Raw genomic sequence first — 21,280 nt, forward strand, 5'->3', positions numbered from 1 at the left:
TTTACAAATAACAGCATATCTAAAAGTATGAGACAACAATAAATAAAAAACATAGGCCTACCATTAAAAGCCATGCTTGCACAGGTTCTGCACGATCCTCTTCAATAATATCCTCTCATTCTCAATCGGGCTCAAACTGATAAGCGATATTAATGATGCCATTGCTTACAATACAACCGGAGGACATGCTGCCGTGGTAGTTTGGGGCGGGACGTTTAGCCAATCACAACACACTGGGCTAGCTAACCAATCAGAGCCCATCGCCTATTTCTGAGGGAGGGGCTTCATAAAGGAAGAAAATGATCAGCCCGTTTCTCAGAGAAGGGACAGAGCGGTGTGGAATAAAGGTAAATTATGTGAAAAATAATGCGTTTTTTAAAAAACGAAGCATTAACACATGTTAGACTGCACCCCATAAACACAATCAAGCCTAGAAAAAAAACAGTGAACCACCCCTTTAAATACATTTGTTGTAGTTACAATTAAATTAATTTATAAAAATCAATCTTAAATTAAATACAAAAAAATCTTAAATTATTTGTATTAAATAAATCCCAACTTTATTTATATAGTTTTTTTATTTATTTAAATAAATTAGATTTCTCTCTTCTTAGTTTAAAATGGTAAGCATTTGCTTTGATTTTGAAATAAGGAACAACTGTTGGTGCTTCACCTTCTTCTTTGCAAATTTATGCCAAAAATTATGGTATTTATGACTAATTTCAATCCGTATATCGCCCACTCCTAAATAACATAGGCCACGTTCACGCAGCAGCAGAGTACGGTTGTCAATCCTGTATTTGAGTCGTTAATACGGTTACGTTCACACCCGTAAATTTTCAGGACTCACAACCTCATTCTCGGAAAACCCGAGCTGTGTGAACGGAACCGGACTGGACATCTAGTTGTCTGTCACGTCATACAGTGCGAGAGAGAGTCGCTCTGCTGCACAAATGCGTGTCTACAGAGATGTGAGCTGTGTGTCAAGTTTTAGATCCTGTCAGTTCTGTTCTGCGCGCCTCAAATGCTCCGCTCTACACCCAAACATAAAAGCTGTTGTCGGTTAATGAAGATTTGACGGATGAACTCACAACTCGATTGGACTCTTGGCGTGTCAAAAAGTGATAAGACTTTTCAGTTTAATGGACGTCGCCATGATGTTGGATATTACTTTGGTCACTGTTGCTATGGTTACTGATAAGGAATACAGGCTTGACTCCTGTTGCACGTTCATACAGACACAGTATTCAAGACTGTTAAGTTGCTGTGTGAACGGGATATTTTGAGACTCACACCAGTAAGTAAATGCGGTTGTAAATCCCACAAAACTGTGTGAACGTAGCCATAGTTTACCTTTGGTTTTGTCATTTTTGGATGTTTTAGTCACATAAACCAGCTGTGGTCGATTTCTTTTGAGTTGCAAATTTTGTGGAGAAAACTTCAGGATGACACAGTGGGAAGAAATTGTTGTCCAGCAGTCATTCAAATGTTATTTTCCCCTCTAATGTTCTTATGGCTTTTGTGGTGGTTCGTATCGGCCCTATTTGTGGTAGTGCAGGTGAATCAACTCTGAACACAGGAATATATGCTTTGCCTATCTGAGAAAATGCACGCTTTGGTTTGGATGAAGCTGCAGGGCTGATGCTTGTGCTTCCAGGGGCCCTTTTCCTCCTCTTCTTTTCCGTACAGCTCGACGCTCACCCACCCAGGGCCACTCCTCCCCTCCTTCACCTCCTTCACTCTCTCTATCTGTCAGGAATTCATGGCTTACTGAGCTCTGTTACCATTCTCACTGTGTATTTGTGTACGTTTCCTTTCTCTCTCTCTCTCTCTCTCTCTCTCTCTCTGCTATCTGCTCCATCTCTTTCTTTCTCTCTCTCTCTCTCTCTCTCTCTCCCTCTGTTCCATCTCTCTCTTTCTCTTTCCCGTACCACAGGCTGTGTAAAGTTCAGCTGTGGGTCGGAGAGAGTGACCTTCAAACCAGGTGGCAGGAGGACGCGTTTTCTGAGTACGCCCTGCTTGGCTCTTTGTGTGTAACGCTTTTTCTTTTGTCTCTTTCCTACAATGGCATGTGATTAGTTCTTGATTCTGCCAAGCCTTCTAAATGGCTGATCATCTCAGACATTGTGTCATGAATTTTAAAAACAACACTTTGTCATTTGTAATTCATCTTATTAGTTTTAATATTTTCCCTCATATATGCTTCAGTTTGGTTTAACATAATAACAAAATGTCAAAATTGCTAAAGATAATTACTAATAATTTAAAAGATGAATAACATGCTGCATTTTACAGTGTCCCAAAGCAATATGGCTTGTATTTTAGCAGTTCAAGCAATTTATATTGAAAGCAGGAAAATGCACATCTCTTTAACAATGAGATCTTTTTATGGCTGAATGCCATGAACAACTTTGACCAATTATTGTAATTCTAGCTAATAATTTGATTGTGCAGAGTCCATATACTGGTAACACTTCAAAATAAGCTTGTAAATGTTATCATTACTTAATAAAAAGGTATCATGAACTAATAATGAACATCATTTATTAATATAGGTAAATATTAATTTCTACATATGCTAAAACAATAATTTCAAGTTGTATAAATCAGTATTAGTTAAAATATTATGAAGAAAACATGAATTAACATTGAAGAGTAGTAGAGTAGTACATTTATAAATTAACATTAGCCTAGATTAATAAATTGTGTATAATAGTTTATTGTTAGTGTTATTTTATATATATATATATATATATATATATATACTATTAAAATATGTATTAATACTTTGAGTAATCTTACTACTTCATCTTCAGTTAGTTGCCAAGGCAACATTTCAAATTTCTGTTTGTTTTTTAAGTTTAATATTTTTATATTAATTTAATATTTAAGTTTTATATTTTATTTTGTCAATTACCAAAACTTTACGATTTTTAATAGTTTTAGTTTTAGTTTACAATAAGATTGTTAGTTTGTTAGTTCATGATGCCTACTGTAATGCAAATACTAATGTTACTTTATTGTAAATTGTTAGCCATATAGTATTATCATATAATGTTTTTGCAGTATTGATTGGCGGTTCCTTTTCTGACACATGCAGTGTGAACCTGCAACTTATTATTCTCATTTACTCGTATTATTTACGTAGTAATTTGCACACATTTTTATAATTAAATCTCTTGAAAGGAGTGAACTGAAAACAGCTGACACAGTGATTAATATTTCTCCAAACTTGGCAAGTCACTGCATCTGTCTTAAATCTGATGAGTTTTTCCTTAGTCCTTCTTTGTTTTATTAAAATAAAAAAAGATTTCATGTCCCTCAGTGCAGGTACAGTACTTTCACACATCATCTCACATATTTTTTAGCTGCCTCACAATGTTAATACAAATGATCACTGGCTTTGGCCACAGACCCAATAGTCACAACCCGCTCACCCTGCCTTCACTGAGTATCAACAGCCATCAGGGCTTGAATTCAGGTTTTAGACTAGCATGTTCTGACACACTCCCATAATGCACTGTGTTGGACGTGGAGTTACTGTAACACTGATTCTCTCCAATCCCACCGTTCTCTCCATGCTTCAGGGAAGATGGTGAAAAAAGTGTGCCCCTGCAACCAACTTTGTAGTAATTATCTCTCTTTTTTTACATCCTCCCACACCTCCTTCCCTCTCTTTCCTGTCGTCACCTCTCGCTTCATGTCCTGTGGCCTGTTGAAGCTTGTTTTCCCGCTATGCTCTCAGGCTGACTTGAGCATTCTTTCCGGTGATGACCCGTTCATATGTTTATAAGTGTGGCACGTCACGTATGTTTTCACTCTCAAATTAAACTCACACAAACACACTATCCTAAATTTGAAACCGAACCAGAAATCACTCTAGATAAACGCCACACTCAGCAGCAGACTGACTAATGCACTCTAAATGGACCCGTCTGAGCACTCATCCCATTATGCACAAGCCAATTTGAAGCCCCAGACTCCCTTCTGCACTCTTCCTTTATCCCCTTAAGATTCATCCCGCTTAACTGCACATTGACCTCATCCTGTTTGGATGGAGTCCAATGCACAAGTCAACGTATTGAGGGAATACAGCTCACATTTTGCACACAGAAAGGTAGGTTTTCACAGAGAGGATTTGGGGTTCCTCCAGTATTGAACAAAGTGAATGGAAGTCATCCGGTAAATGCTGAAGTCAAGCTGTGTGTGGAGTCTCCACCTCTCCCTTACCCTTTTTCCACCAGGTGGTGCTGGTGCTTTGCTGGTGAAACATTTTTATTTTTAATTTTTTGCCAAATCTATATTCCGATTTTATGATATATATTGTAACATAAACAATATTTAATGATTAAAAGAAGTATCTTATGCTCACCCAGGCTGCATATATTTGATTAGAAATACAGTATTATTGTGAAACATTATTACAATTTAAAATAACTTTTCTGTTTTAATTTATTTTGAAATCTATTTTATTCCTGTGATCAAAGCTGAATTTTCAGCATCATTACTCCAGTCTTCAGTGTCACATGATCCTTCACAAATCATTGCAATATGCTGATTTGCTGCAGAAAAATAATTTCTTCTTATAATTATTATTGAAAATGGTTGTTCTGCTTAATATTTTTGTGAAACACTGAAAATAGTTTCAGATTATTTGATTAATAGAAAGTTAAAAAGAACAGCATTTACTTGAAATACTGTAAAAATCTTAAACTGTCTCTTTTGATCAATTTAATGTGTCCATGCAAAAAAAAAAAAAAAAAAATGTAAAAAATCAAATAATTCTTTCTGGACACGTTTTTAAATTTATGATTAAATGTAAATTAGTGTTTAATTAATCAAATGAAAAATAAATTTAGTTCAAATTCTACCATAATGCATGAATACTTTAGTCACTATAGTATAAATTAGTCCAATTCAAAAGTTTTTTTTTACACATTATAATATTGACAATGAGACTTTTTGCATTACAGTCCTTAAAATTGAGAAAGAGTTTGCTTAATTTTAATTAAAATAAAGCAAAAAAATATATAGAACAGCATTTGAAATAGAAATCTTTTGTAACGTAAATATTTAAATTGTCACTTTTGATCAATTTTATCTATCTATAAACCACTACATGTATAAACCACTTTTCCTTCAATGGAAATGTATAGAATTGGCAAATTATCCCAAATTGGCCACCAGTACCAGCATGGTGGAAAGGGAGTAGGTATTTGTCAAAGCATGGCTTGCTCTGGACTACATTGGCCAGAATTCCTTTTGGTGCTTCAGTCTTGGCGCAATGTGTCATTTTTTTGTTGCTGCATTCTGGAGGGGGCTGTGTTTACCATCCTAACAGGTCTTATCTGTGGCTGCCTGGATAGTTGGCAAGATATTTGTGCCATTTGTATTTAACTGTGTAAGATTTGATTTAGAAAATAACTGTTTTCCCCCATCAGCTTTATTTTTGACTTGCAGTATATTTTTCAAATGCATCAGCTCTTTGTTCCTCGACAGATATGTGTAAATAAAATGACCAATCAGCTTATGTCAGTGCATGTTTAAAGAAAGTTATCTCTTAGTCATGACAGTGATGTGTCTTACAGAGGAGCTGAGGTATTTCCACTCATTTTGCACATTTTTAATCTTGCTTCACATTAACTGCTCAGTAAACAGAGCTTTTTTGTCAAATAAATAAAATAAAAATAAAAATGTACCACATAATCCTTACTGCAATGCTTTGTGTTTCATAAAGAGGCTTATTTTCTCATACTTCCTGCTAATATTAATGTGCTATCAAGATTTGGCCTAGTTTAGCTAATGGTACTAATCAACTATCTAATTACACTTCTAAATAGTAGCTGTTGAAAGTTTCATTTTATTAGCCTCCATGAATTTTGAGACATTGCAGTTCCATTTAATCTAATACTGGAGCTCATGGTGAATCCATTTCCATTTCACCACCCTTTTGCGCCCTCTTGTGTTGCAATGAAAACAGCCATGGCAAGCATGATAATGAAGCCCAGGTAGATGTGAAGCACCAGAGATGGTGTTTTAATACTGTCTTCGTGACCTGTTTTGCAGACTGGAGTCAGAGTGATAAAAGCGTCACTTTAGCATCAGAGCAGATGCCCAGGTGCTCGATAGGGCCTCACTGCCATGACTTTTTTGTATACACATATCATTATATTATACAGTTGTGCTCTAAAGTTTACATACCCTTTGTATAATCTGTGATATGTTTTGCATTTATTCAAATAGAGGAGATTAAAATAAAAAAGCTTTTTTTATTTAGTATTGTCCTGAAGATCCTGCATAACAGATATTTTAATATAATCATAAGTCAAAATAACAGCTAAAATTGAATAATTGTTCATTTAGTTCTCAATATATTGCTCTGAGTATTTTAAATCGCTTGCTTTTACTGACAGCAGCTCTATTTATTTATTTTAATTAGCTTTTGTTGATTTAACTCAACCTTTGTTTATTTCCAGATTAAAATTAGATTTTAATATCATACTTTTAATATCAATAGCAATTTAAATAATCATACTTTTGATTCTCATATGTCATGTAAAATCTGTTTACATAAAAAAAAAAATCAGAATCGGGTCAAACCAGGGCAGTACTAAATTAAAAAAAATCGAACATTTTGCAGATTATATAAGGCGTATGTAATCTAACGTGAGAAACTGTATATGAAAATATACACACATTAATATAGTCTGTGTGGCTTCTGATTGTATCAGCTGTTTCAGTGTGACGTGTTTTGAACTGACTTCCTTTTTACGATCGTCTTCTCTCTTCCTCACTTTCTCTTCGCTCAGGGACGAGCAGCACCAACACGGTGGCGGGAAACGGTCAGAATCAATACCAGCCGCCCGTCTCTCAGTCCCAGAGCTGCAAGGGCATGTTCACAGACGAGCTGCACAAATTGGTGGACAACTGGGCCAGGGACGCTATGACCCTGTCGCAGGGCAAGAGAGGCTCCAGGCACCAACAACAAGTGACTCCTCAGGGCCACAGCTACGAAGTAAGACTTTGTTCTGGAGAAAATCACAGTTGAAACAGAGCATCTAAATCAGGAATTCACAACTCTCAGGCCCTTCAAGGTCCACTTTCCTGCAGAGTTTAGCTCCGATCCTAATCCAACACATCTGAACAAGCTAATCAAGGTTTACTAGAAGGTTACAGGCAGGAGATTTTGATCAAGGTTGGAGCTAAAAAAAAAAAAAGAGCTCTACAGAAAAGTGGACCTCGAAGGCCAGAGTGGAGAATCCCTGCTCTAAATAAATGTTTTTCCTTTCTTCTCTTCTCAGATGGTTCCTCCTACCAATATGGGCCGTAAGTACTCGGCTCCAGGCCAGCTGTGCCCAAGCATCGCTTCAACTCTGAGCAGCCACCCGCCCATGCCCAACACTCCCGCTACCTCTCTGGGGGCCCTGAAGGGCTCCTTGTGTCCCACACCACAGTACGGCTACCCCTCCGCACCTTACAGCGCCCAGTGGGCTGGTTCGGCCACGCACACCCAGGCCGGTCTGCTGGCCACCTCACAACCCCTGGGACAGTATCCCCAGGTTCCGACCCCTTTACAGACCTTCCACATCAGCACTTTGCAAAAGTCAGTCAGCCACCCGGGTGGACCCAACCTGAAGACCACGTAGGGCAGGGCCTAGCCGTGCCAGGCCTAAATAACTCTCGAATTGGGGGAAGGAAGGGGGACGGATTGGGCAAGTGTTTGATTGCATTGCAGAGATTCTGTCACAAGAGTTTCCTTTGGGATGGTTGAGGAAGATGCCAGAATCCTCCTGCATGCTCACAGATACGCCACGGGGATGATGCACAACGATGCAAAGAATAAGAGAAGATGAAAATAAAACAACGGACACTTATGTGCAATGTTACGTGGCCAAAGAAGGTGTGACCATTTTTATTGTTAAGATGTGTAGTGATGGCATCCTTCACCACCCAGCCCCAAACATTTGTCAAGGGGTTCGAGATTTGCTGACCTAGAATGGAATAGATGCCACTGGCATCCATCTGTATGTCCTCCTGATAAATTCATACATCAAGCATGTCAACAAACGGCGGTCGGGTGGGTGACGGTGAGCAGCGAATAGTCAAACCTAGTGTCCTTGTTCCCCTCTTGCCCTAAACCCTCTGCTGCAATGCCATGGAATAATGCAATAATTACAATGGTAGAAAAAAGCCCATTTTAAAACACAGGAAGTGGCCTTCATTAGATAAAATGACAAAATCCATGTACAGATATCCTTTGTTTTTAAATTGGGTTATGAGGGTTTTGATTTCATTCATTTGGTTTGGTTGGTTAGTTGGTTTTTCTTCCCTATGCCCTTCAAGCCGGCCTTGTGTAGCAGAATGGTAGGGACAGTTATTTTTTTGTCATGTTCAGAGGCCTTTCAGCTGCCCCCCGAGGTTTGTACTACAAAGCTTCTACAAGCATCCCAGCATGCTTTGCAGCTATCCACTCTCTTACCGTCCTCTTCCGGTTTTCTCATCAGGCCACACCACAAGGTGACGTGTAAAATGGTGGATAAAATCAGTTGGATTGGGGTTTGGATACGAAAATGGGGGTCACGGGATCTGTCGCCTTGGAGACCTGTGAAGCTTTAAATCTATGGCTAATGATCAGCTTTTTCTGATCATGGCAGCATTAGGGGCCTCTTACCATAGTTTGATCGAGACATTCAAATAAGTTGTGTTCTGTATGGACCTGTATTTACTCATCAGTTATTGATGTTGAAACACTGTGATTATTACAAATGTTGTTGGACAACATTAGATAAGAAAAGTAGACAAAAAAAAAATGACATTTTGGAGGGGTTTGGATATTAGCGTTCGTGAGATGTAAGGCTAGCTATTTCATTATTCACATCTTATTGGAGACACTTTAACTTTTTTCCCCTTTATACTTTCTTTATAATATTAGATAAATGTGAATGTAAAATGGATTCAATTAATGTACTTGAAGAAACAAATCTTTCCCTCTTTCCCTACGCCCAGTGAGCTTTCTGAAGATTCTAGTGCCTTGCGTTATTTTTGTTTTTGTTTTTTGGAGTCGGGGTTTGATATGTAAGGCAGCGGAGAGTCTCAAGCGTTGCACTTGGTTGGAGTGCTGGTCTTTGGACTTCACAGAGGGTGAAATGAGGTGCTGTTTTGGATGCCGTTTTGAATTGGCTACGACTGAAACCATTTGATGGCACAGTCCTAGTCTTTTGGGAAGTCGAAAGCTTCATATATACGGTGTGCAAACACAATCCAGCCATTATATCACATTCAAAGGCTGTGGAAGTGCTTGAGGGTTGCGTTTTAGATACTTCATCAATCTACCTTAGTATGCAAGTGTAAGTGTGCCTATCATCAGTGCACCCTTTCTAGCGTAGACGAGTCATTTAAAATGCTATTGACAACCAGTCTGTTTTCCAGATGGATTCTCAAAAGGTGTGAACGGTTCTTGTTAAGGTGAAGGATCGGCTCAGATAGAAACGCAGGATGAGGAAAGTTAGTACGCATGGGACAGTATGTTGTAAGTACTTCAAAACCACCAATAGCTTAGATGTTTTTCTAGCACTGCTTGATCGGTTTTGACACCATCCAGTGCCAAACCCTCTCCGGTCTGCGAAGAGAGACACGTTTTAGCAACAGATGTGACGGAAAGTGTAACTTCATGAGCGAGAAAAGGACCAGAAAGGTGGGAAAAAGACAGTTAGCAACCTTCACCGGCACAAGAACGCCACTCTCTGCCAAAACAGCACTGTCGAAGACTAATTCTCGCTGGTTTCTCATCAATCCGCTTCTTTTGAACTCTCACTGCCCATGTAAGTTCTCAAGTCACTGTACTGGCAACGGCCTTTGGTTTTATGGCAGATCAGTAGCTTCATTTTGGGGGATCTCAACTCTCTCTTTTTGTAGCAGTCAGTCAAATCACTCTTGTAAATGCTTTAGTTTATTCAAAATACTAGACCTGCAGTGTCAAACTAACTTTTAGTGTCATGTTCAGCACATTAAGCTGTGCAGATGAATCGAGAACAGTCCTGATCCACCAGAAACTAATGTAGATTCTTAGAGCATTTTATTTGGGGTACAAAAGCATAGTGGAGATGCTCATCAAATTAACTACTGAAAGGGTGTAGATTACAGCTCGTTACATACTGCTTAGTGTGTCGTCTGTGTGAAACGTCTGGTACAGGAACTTCACTTTAGGTCAACTGTACAGTTTAGATTCTCAACTGGCTCTCTGTTTAAAATACGATCGTTTTACCTTTATCTCTTGCTTTGTACGCAACGCTTTACCTGTAGACAGCTCGTTTTTACCCACTTTGTCATTTGGTTCGTTCAAACTGTGAACACATCAGAAGGTCTTTAACAAAGAGGTCCAACCTGCTCAGTGTTCAGGCTAATGAAATCTGTGTAATACTACCTTCTGAGTGCCATGTCCCTGTTCCAGATATGATGCAAGTGTTAATTTGCTCTCGCTGTAAGAAACAGGTCCCCCTGTTTGACTGTAGAGGGCGCTTATGTAACTGCAGTGCAGGATGTACAACAAAATGAGATTTACCTCTGACCTCTGATGTAAATGATACAGCACCTTGGAAAATGTAAAAAAAAAAAAAAAAAATTTTTTTTCATCAAACTGAATGTCTATCGATACTGAATGGCTCGTTCGCACATCAGCACGCTACAAACGCATTTAAAAAAAAAAAAAAAAGCAAAGTGAATGATAAAGAAAAAAAAATTTTTTTTTTTTTTTTTTTTTGTATGAGACTAGTTACAGAGAAAATAAATGCACACAAACTCACTCAAAAAGTATCTTATTGAATGAAACCTTCCTTTCTAGTCGCTCTCCTGTGGAAAGAAATACAACAGAACAATGTTTACTTAATGCTACTGACCTGTCATTAAGTTATTTTGTTTTGTACTGCTATCTGATCCGCTTGTTTTGCTGTCTTTTGAGTTTCTAGAGTTCCTCTGGCGACTTTCATTCAGTGTTTTTTTTTTTCTCCGTACGATATTTAACAGTGTACAAAATGTTAAAAGAGTTAACATTTTCATTTTACTTAAAATGAAAACCAAACAAAAACATGTAGGGAATCATCGGCAATGTTTAACTGTATGTTTTGCACTAAGTATAGGATGTTCTAGCTTCATATAAAACTGCGCTTTGCGCTCCAATAAAACAGCATTTGTTACCCTATTTGTAAACTTAATAAAAGTCATTTAAATAAATTAAGCTTGCCTCTGCTTCTCAATTCACAATGGATGCTGGATTAGTTATCATGCAGTTCAGATCAATAGAGTTGATTCGATTGAATATTTAAGTGCATTTAATATGTTACTCTATTATGTCTTTACTACTGCACTCTGTTATTTGTGCCCACCTTTAAATATGTCATATACTGTATGTCCAATAATTATTTGCATTCATACTAGCCAAACTGCATGTAATGTAGAAAGAGAACGAGGAGTTGTTTTGGTTGAAAGTTTCGTTGAATGGGTGGTGGTACTAAATCTTTATCTGACCGTGATCCTGTTTGAAGGTGAGTGACATGCACTCTGTCCTTCCACGTGTGCACATGCACTCTGCCCTGTTCTTCATATTGGTGACATTTTGGATTCTGAGTCGTCTCTTTAAATGCTAATGAGCTCTGCTCACCCCGCCCCTCTGTTCTGTGAAAAGAAGCGATTTGCAAATAATCACAAGAAATCTAAAGTGTGGTACTTACTACTTCTGGAGGTGCAGCTGGATCACAAACAGTGGGTACTGATCCATCCTTGAGTTCTAACTTTTTAGCAAAACCTGCCTTGAATTGTCCCTCGTTCAGAAAGCAGTCTGGAGTAAAATTATTCGCGCAAACATAAACGTATTTAGGTAGATCAGGGGGCGCATTCCCTTCAAAAATTCAAGTAATCCACTGCGTCTTCAGCGGCTCAGATGTTGGGAGTGAATGACGACTGCTATGTTCATTCTTACATCCAACAACAAAACACCTCAACCGCTTAAAGCAGGGCTGTCCAAACTCGGTCCCGGAGGGCCGGTGTCCTGCAGAGTTTAGCTCCAATTTGCCTCAACACACCTGATTGGAAGTTTCTATGCCTAGTAAGAGCTTGATTAGCTGGTTCAGGTGTGTTTAATTAGGGTTGGAGCTAAACTCTGCAGGACACCGGCCCTCCAGGACCGAGTTTGGACAGCACTGGCTTAAAGGGATACTCCACCCCAAAATGAAAATTTTGTCATTAATCACTTACCCCCATGTCGTTCCAAACACGTAAAAGCTTCGTTCGTCTTCGGAACACAATTTAAGATATTTTGGATGAAAACCGGGGTGCTTGTGACTGTCCCATTGACTGCCAAGTAAATTGCACTGTCAAGGTCCAGAAAAGTATGAAAGACATTGTCAGAATAGTCCATCTGCCATCAGTGGTTCAATCTGAATTTTATGAAGCGACGAGAATACTTTTTGTACGCGAAGAAAACAAAAATAACGACTTTATTCAACAGTTTGTCTCTCCGCATCACCGTCGCGCCATTTTGGAGAACATTCGCTGAACTTGCTCCACCTTTCATTTCTCGTAAGCCTTAGTGGCGTAATCAAATAATGTGCCAAGAAAAATATGCAAAGAATTGCGGTCAGTGCAACTTCAGTTCATTCGCCAAACTAAACTCATTCATTACTGGTATAGTAGTATTCAATAACATGCAGATACAGAGACAGACAGGTTTGTGTGTTGTTGTTGTTGTTTTCTTTAATGAAAAAAAAATGGTAGACATTAAATACAGTCCCCTGAAGAGACTTTCACAACACCAAGTTATAGATCTCTCTTCACAAAAAGAAACCTTCATCCCATTCCCAACTTCACAGTTTCTCCACGACAGACTACATATTTAAGCTCTATTAAAATAATTATAAAAATTGCAAAGAAGCAGAAGCACATATGGTATGGTTTCTAATTTCCTAAAGGTTATATGGGCAAACAAACTCGTTAATACCTTTCACAGCACTCAAGGACACCTTACAGCAAAAGTCAATAAAATACAATCAATACAAAACAAAGACAATCAAATCACTAAAAGCTATTCTAAACAAACAGGTTTTAATCAGAGTTTTAAACTGGTAAATAGAATCCAGCAAAAAAAATCAGTTTGGAACAGTCAGTAAGTCTGCAAAAGATGATTTAAGAGAATTTGTCTCAAAGCAGATTTACAAAGTGCTGATTGATTGGAACTAATTTATTTCAACTCAATCTGTAGTTGTAATACATGGTTCCTCTGTGCAGACTACATGTAACACTCTAAGAGCCTTGTTGCACCTTTGTGGCACACATTCCCAAGCGATCACAGAATACATATCTCTGTCACACACCTCCAGCTTCAGGTTTTCACTGGCTTTGCAGTTGGGGAAGTTGAACTCTGCAACCCTCTGTAACCCTGGTGATATTCTGTCTGCCCCCATAAGTAGAGCCACACCAGACCTTAACGTATGGATCGGGTTTGTTTCCCAAAGCATCACCAGGGAGGTTACTGGCTCGTAAACTACACACCTGAACAGCAGCACTGGTGAAGTCCAGCTGAGACGCCAGCATCAGCACAACCAGAGACACCAGCCCAAGATGATCAAACCCTGCCATGGCCGTCAGAAAGAACACACGTTCAGTTATAATGATTTAATACACACAAATATTGAAATAAGCATTTTAGAAATAAAAATAAAACATTTAAAAGCAACATTTTAATTCAAGTGTATTAAACCGTTACTTCAGTTCAATCATCACACTAGATTTAAAAGGTTAAAGAATACAGTTGATGGATACAGAATTCCACACAGTTTGTACTGTATGTATTCTTTCTGTACATTTTGCCAATGAGCTGGTCGTCAGTTTTCATACAGAAAATCTGCATATTGTGCACAGTAGGCCTATAGACAGATTATGTATGTATACTGTGCACAATATGCAGATTTTACAGAAGTACAAGACGTATGGTATAAAGCAGTGGTTCCTGACACTAAGGGCAGAGCATACCAAATCTACATCAGTACCGATGGCATGAGTTTGGGCTGGGATCAGATGTTTGTCATTGCATGTTTAATTCTGCTTGGTGGCGCTAAAGATGCAGAAATTGCACACATCACCTATTAAGGCTGTCTCTGAAATTGCTCACTCATTCACTAATAGCACATGGCAACTGAGTGCACTATGAAGTGAGCGAATTTGGACTCTGACGTGCTTTGGAGAGATTCAATTGATCTTCCTTTACTGTAGAAAAATCTATATTAATACAAAATGCTTATAGTCTGTTTACTGGTGAAAAGTTGAATGCAGTACAATACTAATAAAAGTCATTCAATAAATATATAAAACTTAATTGAGTGTGATTGTTATCTTTGCTCTTATGTTATGTTGCTCTTATCTTCAATGACATTATCTTTATTAATTATGATTATTTACAAAGTGCACCATAAGAGGGCACCAACTCCCTACAGTCTTGTGTCAAGACGGTTTAAATATTTTTATGAATTTCATAAAGGTACTTATTAGATTAGGGCATTAGGTATTTAGGTATTAAAATACAGACACGGTTGTATTTAAAGTAGAAAAGTTTTATAGAAAGACTCTGCTTCTGCACAGGAACTCTGTGTCCATTTCTTGAGCAAGACTCTTCTCCATATTGGAGACACTGGACTTTGAGATGGACCAGTTCCATATCAGTTTGTCGTGTGCTTTCCCAAATGTCCATAGCTCAGCAATAGAAAAAGATACATATGCTGACCAAGTAAATTATATATGACAAACAGTCTATTTTTTTTCTAAAAATATATGAAAGACACATTTTCATGTATTAAAGCACATCAGTTTCAGCAGCTGGGCAAAAAAAATAAAAAATTAATTCCAGCTGTCCAGTTGTTCCTAAATAAAGCATTTAACATCAGCTCACTGGTGTAAGTAGATTATGACATTTCAATGTAAAGCCAAACCAAATAATGTTAACACCAGCTCGCAATTCAGTATGAACACATGGGAGTCTAGCCTAAGTCATAACGTTAACGTGACTTCACTTTTATTAGATTGACCATTACGTGCTTCAAAACTTAATTTCTCTTCCACTGAGAAAGGCATACCGACTTCGACATGATTAAGGTGAGTAAATGACAACAAAGTTTCATTTTTGGGGTGAACTAGTCCTTTAATATGCGTGAATTTAACATTCACGTTGATAATACAAATGATGCATTAGGACTTGCGTTTACTGACCTAATAAACTCTTTTGCAATGATTTGTATCGTGAAAAGCGCTGTACAAATAAACTTGACTTGACTTGACTTGACTTGACTTAATATGCTTTTTAAGACTGAGATTAATGTGACATGCTTTATGGTTATTTACCCATAACCTCAAGGGAGCACATTAATAATAAAGCCCATGTTTCGATAACAATATGAACTTCAGAAAAGTATTTATTAGATTTAGGCAGGTTTAACATACATATATATTTAGAGAAACTTGCCCCAAATCTAACTTACTAACAACCTTGCTTATCGAACAGAATAAAGTGCTTTAACAGATAACAGATCCAACAAGCAAAAGTAAGAAAAACATTAGCATCCATTAAACTGTAACCAATCAACCAACCACACTGATAATGTACAGGGTTTATAGACCTGTGTTATTGAAGCATTATGTTTCAGGCTGCTTGAAGGTAAAGCTATCGAACCGCTAGTTCACATATGGGGGGATCTGGTATGGTTACTAGGCAACAAGCTCAGATGATGCAATCCATGATGTGGATCTGCAGGGAGTCCAGATCAGGTAGGACTTCCCCACATTTGGGACAAGCGTGTTCTGGAATATTCTGCTGCTGCCAATCACCTGTGGTATAAAGAGGTCTATGTTAATTGTTATCCCGATATGCAGTTACAAGTACAGTTGTACAAAAGTGTACAACATGGACTCTTTAAGGGAAGGCCTCTACCTCCTTGATGTGGAGATGGTGGCCCTTGTGGATTGGCCCCACGTGACACGTGTCTCCTTTGCATCTCACTCATGGAATGCCTGTAGCATAAAAAAATTCCCTTTTCGGTATCACAGAGGTCACATGGGAGCAGGTAAGTGTTTGAAGTTTATGACATACCTGCCAAGTGACTCCATCTCGTCCTGAAGTTGGGTGTTCTGTTTCTTCACATACTCCAGCTGAGTGGCCAAACGCTCTTTCTCTTCGTGAATCTTCTCCCGAGCTGCTCGTTCTGCGTAGAAATCTGAGGAATATATCTCTGCCTGTATGTGTACACAAAAAAAACCCACATAATAATAAGTAATGATACAGATCGGAAAGACCTTAAAAAAGTGGGAGGATGCCCAGTCAGCCATGCCACCATACAATCGTTCGTACCTGAGCCTGGAAAACAGAAATGGTTTCTAGTTCCTTTTCCTTCTGGAAGATTTCCATCTTCATCTCGTCGATCTTCTGCTGTTTGTCTGCCAGTGCCTTTTCAGCCGTAGCAAACCTGGTTTGGAGGTCATCATATTCTTCCCGTGATGCACAACTCTGATCATGCACAATGAGGTACGTCAGAAGGATGAACCACCAATGTACTCCAAATACTAAATGAACTGCCTTAAATCGAACTGTATTTAAATATAAAAAAAATGTCTGCAAGCTTAATACTCCTTCAAAAATTAAGAGAATATTTGTAGTTCACGGATGTACCGAAATAATAGTGTCTGGCCGAATACAAAAAAATAAATGTTAGCCTGAATTTTTCTAAAGTAAATGGGAATTTGTACCTCTCTCTTCTTTTTTTCCTCTTGGAGCTCATTGTAGTCTTCAAACAGCTTGGTATAGGCATCTTTCAGCTGGTTCAGGTTGTTCCTGGCAAAGAAAGATAACAGGAGATGTGATTATTATGAAAACATCATAAACACAATGTGCAACCGAGTTGAGTCTATATTTATATATTTTTAACAACTATTCAAAAATGGACCTTTTTTTAGGCATCAGATGGGGTAACAAGTTGCACTCACTTCTCATCCTGAGTTTTCTTCTGTTCCAGTTTAACAGCAGCCTGAAGGCTTTCCATCTGAACCCTCAGAGAGTCGTTCTCAGCCTGAACCTTCTGTTTCTCTCCGAGCTGAGTTTTCAGAGTACCTAGATCCTGCCCCAGATCTTTACACCTGCAGAGAGAACAGGAGATGTGAGAGCTAGGAAACATTGTAAACATTGTAAAGAAAGCAATAGTACACCCAAAAGAAAGATCTGGTTTTCTGTATGTATTACTTATAAAATGTGCTCTACAGTTCTAGGTTAAATTAATATATAAATAGAAACTTCTGGCGCCATTGTGTTGTTGCGTATTAACAACAGACTATTAAACTTTAGGTGACCTTTTATACTGAAACTAGATTTGCATTTCCAGAACGAACTAAATCAAGTTTGAAAGCAATTTCACATTTAATATTTAGAAAAATACATAATAATACAAATAAATATATTTTTATATTTAAAAATATAATAATGATACATATATAAAAAAAGTTTTTTTATTATTTAAAAAACCTTTTTTAATATGATTTAATTTAAAAAAGGCTGTGTATAGGTTGTTGGTGTTTCTGACCTGTCCTGCAAGTTTCTTTTCATGTTCTCAGCCTCGTCCAGTTTGACCTGAGCCTGTTTCAATTCATTACAGAGCTTCAACAACTGATCCTCCAGATTCTTCACCTCAGCGCTTGACTGGTGAAAACAAACATAGAAATAAATGTCGCTTCCTCATAGTAAATGTAAATTCAAAGTTGTTTCACTTTCTTTCAGACAAGACCACAGTCACATGGATGTTTTGATCAAATAACTAGTTCAAAAATGCAACACGGATAGCTATAAAAGTCTGATTATCCTACATTGATTTCGGTTGTACAGGGGAGAGATGTCTGTGCGCTGCTGTCAGCGTGTTCCAGTCTGTTCTCAAACTCGGCAATTCTGCAAATACACAATATGTGCATACAATAAAAGAAGCTCAAACACCTTAAGTTGTGTCTCTAAGAGGGTATGCGAAATTCTGTCCTACCTCCCACGTGCCTCGTGAAGCGCTAGCTGCAGTCTCTCCTTCTCATCAGTCTCTGCTCTGAGGGAGTGAAGCAGCTGCCTCACCGTCTGTTCCTCCGACTCAGCCTTTGGCCTGCGTACATGCACGTATTTGCTTAGTTATCAAATTGAGGACCTATTATAGGTTTCTATTGTGTTCCTACAATTACTATAGAATAACCATCGCCCACATCCTAACTTTAACCCATAAAGGACATTTTTGCATCTTAAAGAAACTATTTGAATCCGTTTTCCAATTTAAGACACCCACATAAAGAGTTTTTGTCAGATCTAGCTCCATTTCTAGCTCACAAACTATAACTACATACAACAAATGAAAATATGCATTTTCAAATTGATTTGCAATTCATTGCAAATTTATGCATAATTCTGCAGTGCTTACATGCTGAAAGCACATGGGTCCTTTGGCATATTGGGCAAATCTCTGGTCACTTTTAACTCATCTTCCTGTGGAAGAAAGCACAAAGAGTGACAAATTGAGCAACGTAGTGTTGCTTCATTGTGATTGTGTGTGCGCGTGCATACTTACAGCTATTCTAATCTCAATGAAGGAGCCTCGAGGTGAACCTTGACCTATTTTGAGCTGGAGTTCAGAGTTCAACGCTACCAGGTCATTCTTCTCAGCCTGAAGACGAGCAATCTGACCCCTCAGCGCCTCCAGTTCGGTGTGTAAACACTATGGCAAATATTTAACTTCATTTAACTCTTTTTAAATTGATTATATACTTCTGTGCGGTATGATTTTCTCACCTGAGCTCCACTTTTTTCCAGCTCTTCCACTGGTTTCTTCAGCGCCTCGTTCTCCACATCCATAGCATTCAGTCTGGATTTGGCATCCTCTAATCGTTGCTCCAGGAAGTCTCTCTCCTCCTTTTGCTTCTCCTTCCATGCTGACAGACCCTCAAATCTCTCCTTCATGGACAAGTTGCTTTGTTTCAGGGCTTCTGTGGGATACACATGAGGACATTGGGTTGTTGTGAGTGATGGAGCGAGTTTGTGGATTGTGATTATGGCTGAAAGTGAAATGAAATCTCACCCTTCAGTTCTCTGTTCTCTTTGATAAGAGTGTTCATTTGCTGGAGGGTCTCTTCTAAAGTGCCCAGATTCCCCGGGCCAGACCCGCGTGGGTGACTGATGTCCCCGTTCATCATCGATGAACCAGATGCCATGTTTCTGGAATCTGTTGAGCTGAATTATGAAATCCCATAGCATAACTCAAGAATGGTTTACGCTCAAATATGCAATTATCAGCACAGAAATAAAAGTGAAACTAAGAGTGAACCAAAAATATGCTAGTGCTAGTATGTTCAAAGTGCAAATAGAAATGACAATTCGAATAGTATAAGTTATTCAGTTGATCCAAATCACTAAACCTGAACTTATTAACGTTAGTCGGTCTAATAAGGTTATCAAGTTAAACTCAGACTCGTTCTGATTGGTGGCAACGATTCAGTGGTTTGGAAGGTTGTAGGTAAGTGATAATGACTTTCCTTCTGTATCTGTACACAAACCTATCGTATGGCATCAAATGAATTTTGAATGAGATTAGTGTAAGTAGATGACACACATGTATGAGTGGCAAACAATGGTTTCCTTTAGTTTCCTCATGGGATTCAACGCTAATCTAAATGGTGACTGTTAAAATCCTACCTGGTACGTTTCGTAATTTATATCACGAGAAAGTTAACTAGGACGTTTGCGGTAGACACTTGGTAAACTACGCCCTAATATGTTTCATAAGTACGCAACATGTTAATATATCTGGAGACACTTTTTAAAGATATAAAATGTTATATAACTCTCTACATTTAAGAGCATCGCGATACTCACCAAGCTTTCACTTTTTTGGGAAATGCTGCGCTTCCTGATCCAGACGTCAGTGCTGCGCGCTGAACGCACAGATCTGGGGTCCAGAAGGGTTGGTCTGTTTACAGTAAGCGTTATGCACTTAAATGTCTATCCGATGCCATAAAGCTCTAGTCTCTGAAGACGCTTCCATGCGCAGCACTGAACCAGCTGACGGTGACGGCCCGGGATTTCCCTGCGCCTGTCCTGCTGAGGTCATCCCGCATGACGCACCCAGAACTGGGGTAAAGGGAGGGGTTTTTCGTGCCCCCCTTTACGATTTTAGTGTGTAACAGGCATACAAACGCTTCAATATAGCAATAACAACAACAATAGTAAATCAATATCGTTATAATAAAAATTTGAGGTACTTATCATGTAATGACTTTGTTGATGCACTAGATGGAGCCATAGAGCTGAACGACAATGTGCATGCTTTCAAAACTTGTGGCGTGTATGATTTGAATGGCCTTACTACGGTGACTAAGAAGTGCAAAGCAAATCACAATTCTGAAAACAAAATAACAAATTACAAACGCAAATGCAAGTCTAAAAAACAAAATAACAATTCAGAAAGCACAATTACTGCCTGTGGGGAACTCTTATGAAAGATTTTTAGTTTCAAAGATAGTTCTAAGATAAATTATAATCTGGTAACCTAATAATTAAGGTGAGACTGAACTTTCATCGATATTTCCCAGAAAAAAAAAATATTTTTCAAGTCTGTTAACTACAACTTTTGTGCTTATCAAAATTCAAAATACTAGTTTTAACACTTATATCACCAGCATGAAATAAAAGGATGATGTTCTTTGTTGTATTATTTATATGAATTATTAATTATTCTGTTCTGCATTTTGCAAAAATCGTATAAATCACATCTAAATATTATAGAAGTGGTATCCCAGTTAAAGAAGGCACCTGGCTAATTTAAAGGGGTCATATGATGCTGCTAAAAAGAACATTATTTTGTGTATTTGGTGTAATTAAATGTGTTTATGCGGTTTAAAGTAAAAAAAAACACATTATTTTCCACATACTGTACATTATTGTTTCTACTCTATGCCCCGCCTTTTTGAAACGCGTCGATTTTTACAAAGCTCATCGGTCTGAAAAAGCGAGGTGTGCTCTGATTGGCCAGCTATCCAGTGCATTGTGATTGGCCGAATACCTCAAGCATGAGATGGAAATGTTACGCCCCTCACCATACTGTTGATGCCCTGTCCGGCTGGAGCGACTAGACAAAAACATAAAAACCCATTACAAACGAGGCGTTTGTTGCATCCAGTGGGGACATAATTACTGATTATAATGACTTATACTGTCTTTTTATGCGTTGCG

The 21,280-nt window shown here is 38.3% G+C and overlaps 2 protein-coding genes and 1 long non-coding RNA gene across 16 annotated transcripts in view; 1 reads left to right on the top strand and 2 right to left on the bottom strand.

Moving 5' to 3' along the window:
- The window catches only part of wnk1b (WNK lysine deficient protein kinase 1b), a 79,387-nt gene extending 68,695 nt beyond the window's left edge, over positions 1–10,692 (top strand). For 6 of the 12 annotated variants that reach the window (XM_016444103.1, XM_016444109.1, XM_016444107.1 and 3 more), the window contains 4 exons: positions 1,937–2,029; positions 3,588–3,629; positions 6,810–7,015; positions 7,302–10,692. In XM_016444103.1, the coding sequence (XP_016299589.1) occupies positions 1,937–2,029; positions 3,588–3,629; positions 6,810–7,015; positions 7,302–7,646 (686 nt within the window). In that variant the 3' untranslated portion in view covers positions 7,647–10,692. Of the gene's footprint in view, positions 1–1,936; positions 2,030–3,587; positions 3,630–6,066; positions 6,119–6,809; positions 7,016–7,301 lie in introns of all 12 variants that reach the window. The other 6 variants (XM_016444108.1, XM_016444114.1, XM_016444111.1 and 3 more) reach the window with 5 other exon arrangements.
- LOC107656342 (uncharacterized) overlaps positions 10,629–21,280 on the bottom strand; it is a 20,200-nt gene continuing 9,548 nt past the window's right edge. The window contains exon 4 of the long non-coding RNA XR_001630556.1: positions 10,629–11,205. This is a non-coding gene — a long non-coding RNA (uncharacterized LOC107656342). The remainder of the gene's footprint in view (positions 11,206–21,280) is intronic.
- On the bottom strand, positions 15,353–20,131 carry LOC107656330 (optineurin-like). Of its 3 annotated transcripts, none has more exons than XM_016444129.1 (14): positions 19,925–20,131; positions 19,131–19,274; positions 18,845–19,038; positions 18,624–18,770; positions 18,477–18,541; positions 18,057–18,167; positions 17,890–17,968; positions 17,610–17,725; positions 17,020–17,169; positions 16,783–16,867; positions 16,388–16,543; positions 16,130–16,272; positions 15,971–16,050; positions 15,353–15,867 (listed from the first exon to the last, which is right to left on the bottom strand). In XM_016444129.1, exons 2-14 carry the CDS (start codon positions 19,261–19,263, stop codon positions 15,761–15,763), a joined length of 1,566 nt encoding a protein of 521 aa, XP_016299615.1. In that variant the 5' UTR covers positions 19,264–19,274; positions 19,925–20,131; the 3' UTR covers positions 15,353–15,760. The 3 variants fall into 3 exon arrangements, with proteins under 3 accessions (XP_016299615.1, XP_016299613.1, XP_016299614.1); XM_016444127.1 differs by having other exon boundaries at positions 19,131–19,282; XM_016444128.1 differs by lacking the exon at positions 19,925–20,131 and adding an exon at positions 19,745–19,890.

The sequence above is a fragment of the Sinocyclocheilus anshuiensis genome, unplaced genomic scaffold, assembly GCF_001515605.1.
Source record: "Sinocyclocheilus anshuiensis isolate Anshui unplaced genomic scaffold, SAMN03320099.WGS_v1.1 scaffold183, whole genome shotgun sequence".
Classification (NCBI taxonomy): Eukaryota; Metazoa; Chordata; class Actinopteri; order Cypriniformes; family Cyprinidae; genus Sinocyclocheilus; species Sinocyclocheilus anshuiensis.

Excerpts from the sequence above, each read along its gene's own strand:
- LOC107656330 (XM_016444129.1), bottom strand. The coding sequence starts at position 19,263 with ATGGCATCTGGTTCATCGATGATGAACGGGGACATCAGTCACCCACGC. Across the intron at positions 18,542-18,623 it reads TCATTGAGATTAGAATAGCT|GAAGATGAGTTAAAAGTGAC; the intron begins GTAAGTATGCAC and ends TTTCTTCCACAG. Across the intron at positions 16,273-16,387 it reads TTTCTGTTTTCCAGGCTCAG|GCAGAGATATATTCCTCAGA; the intron begins GTACGAACGATT and ends GTACACATACAG.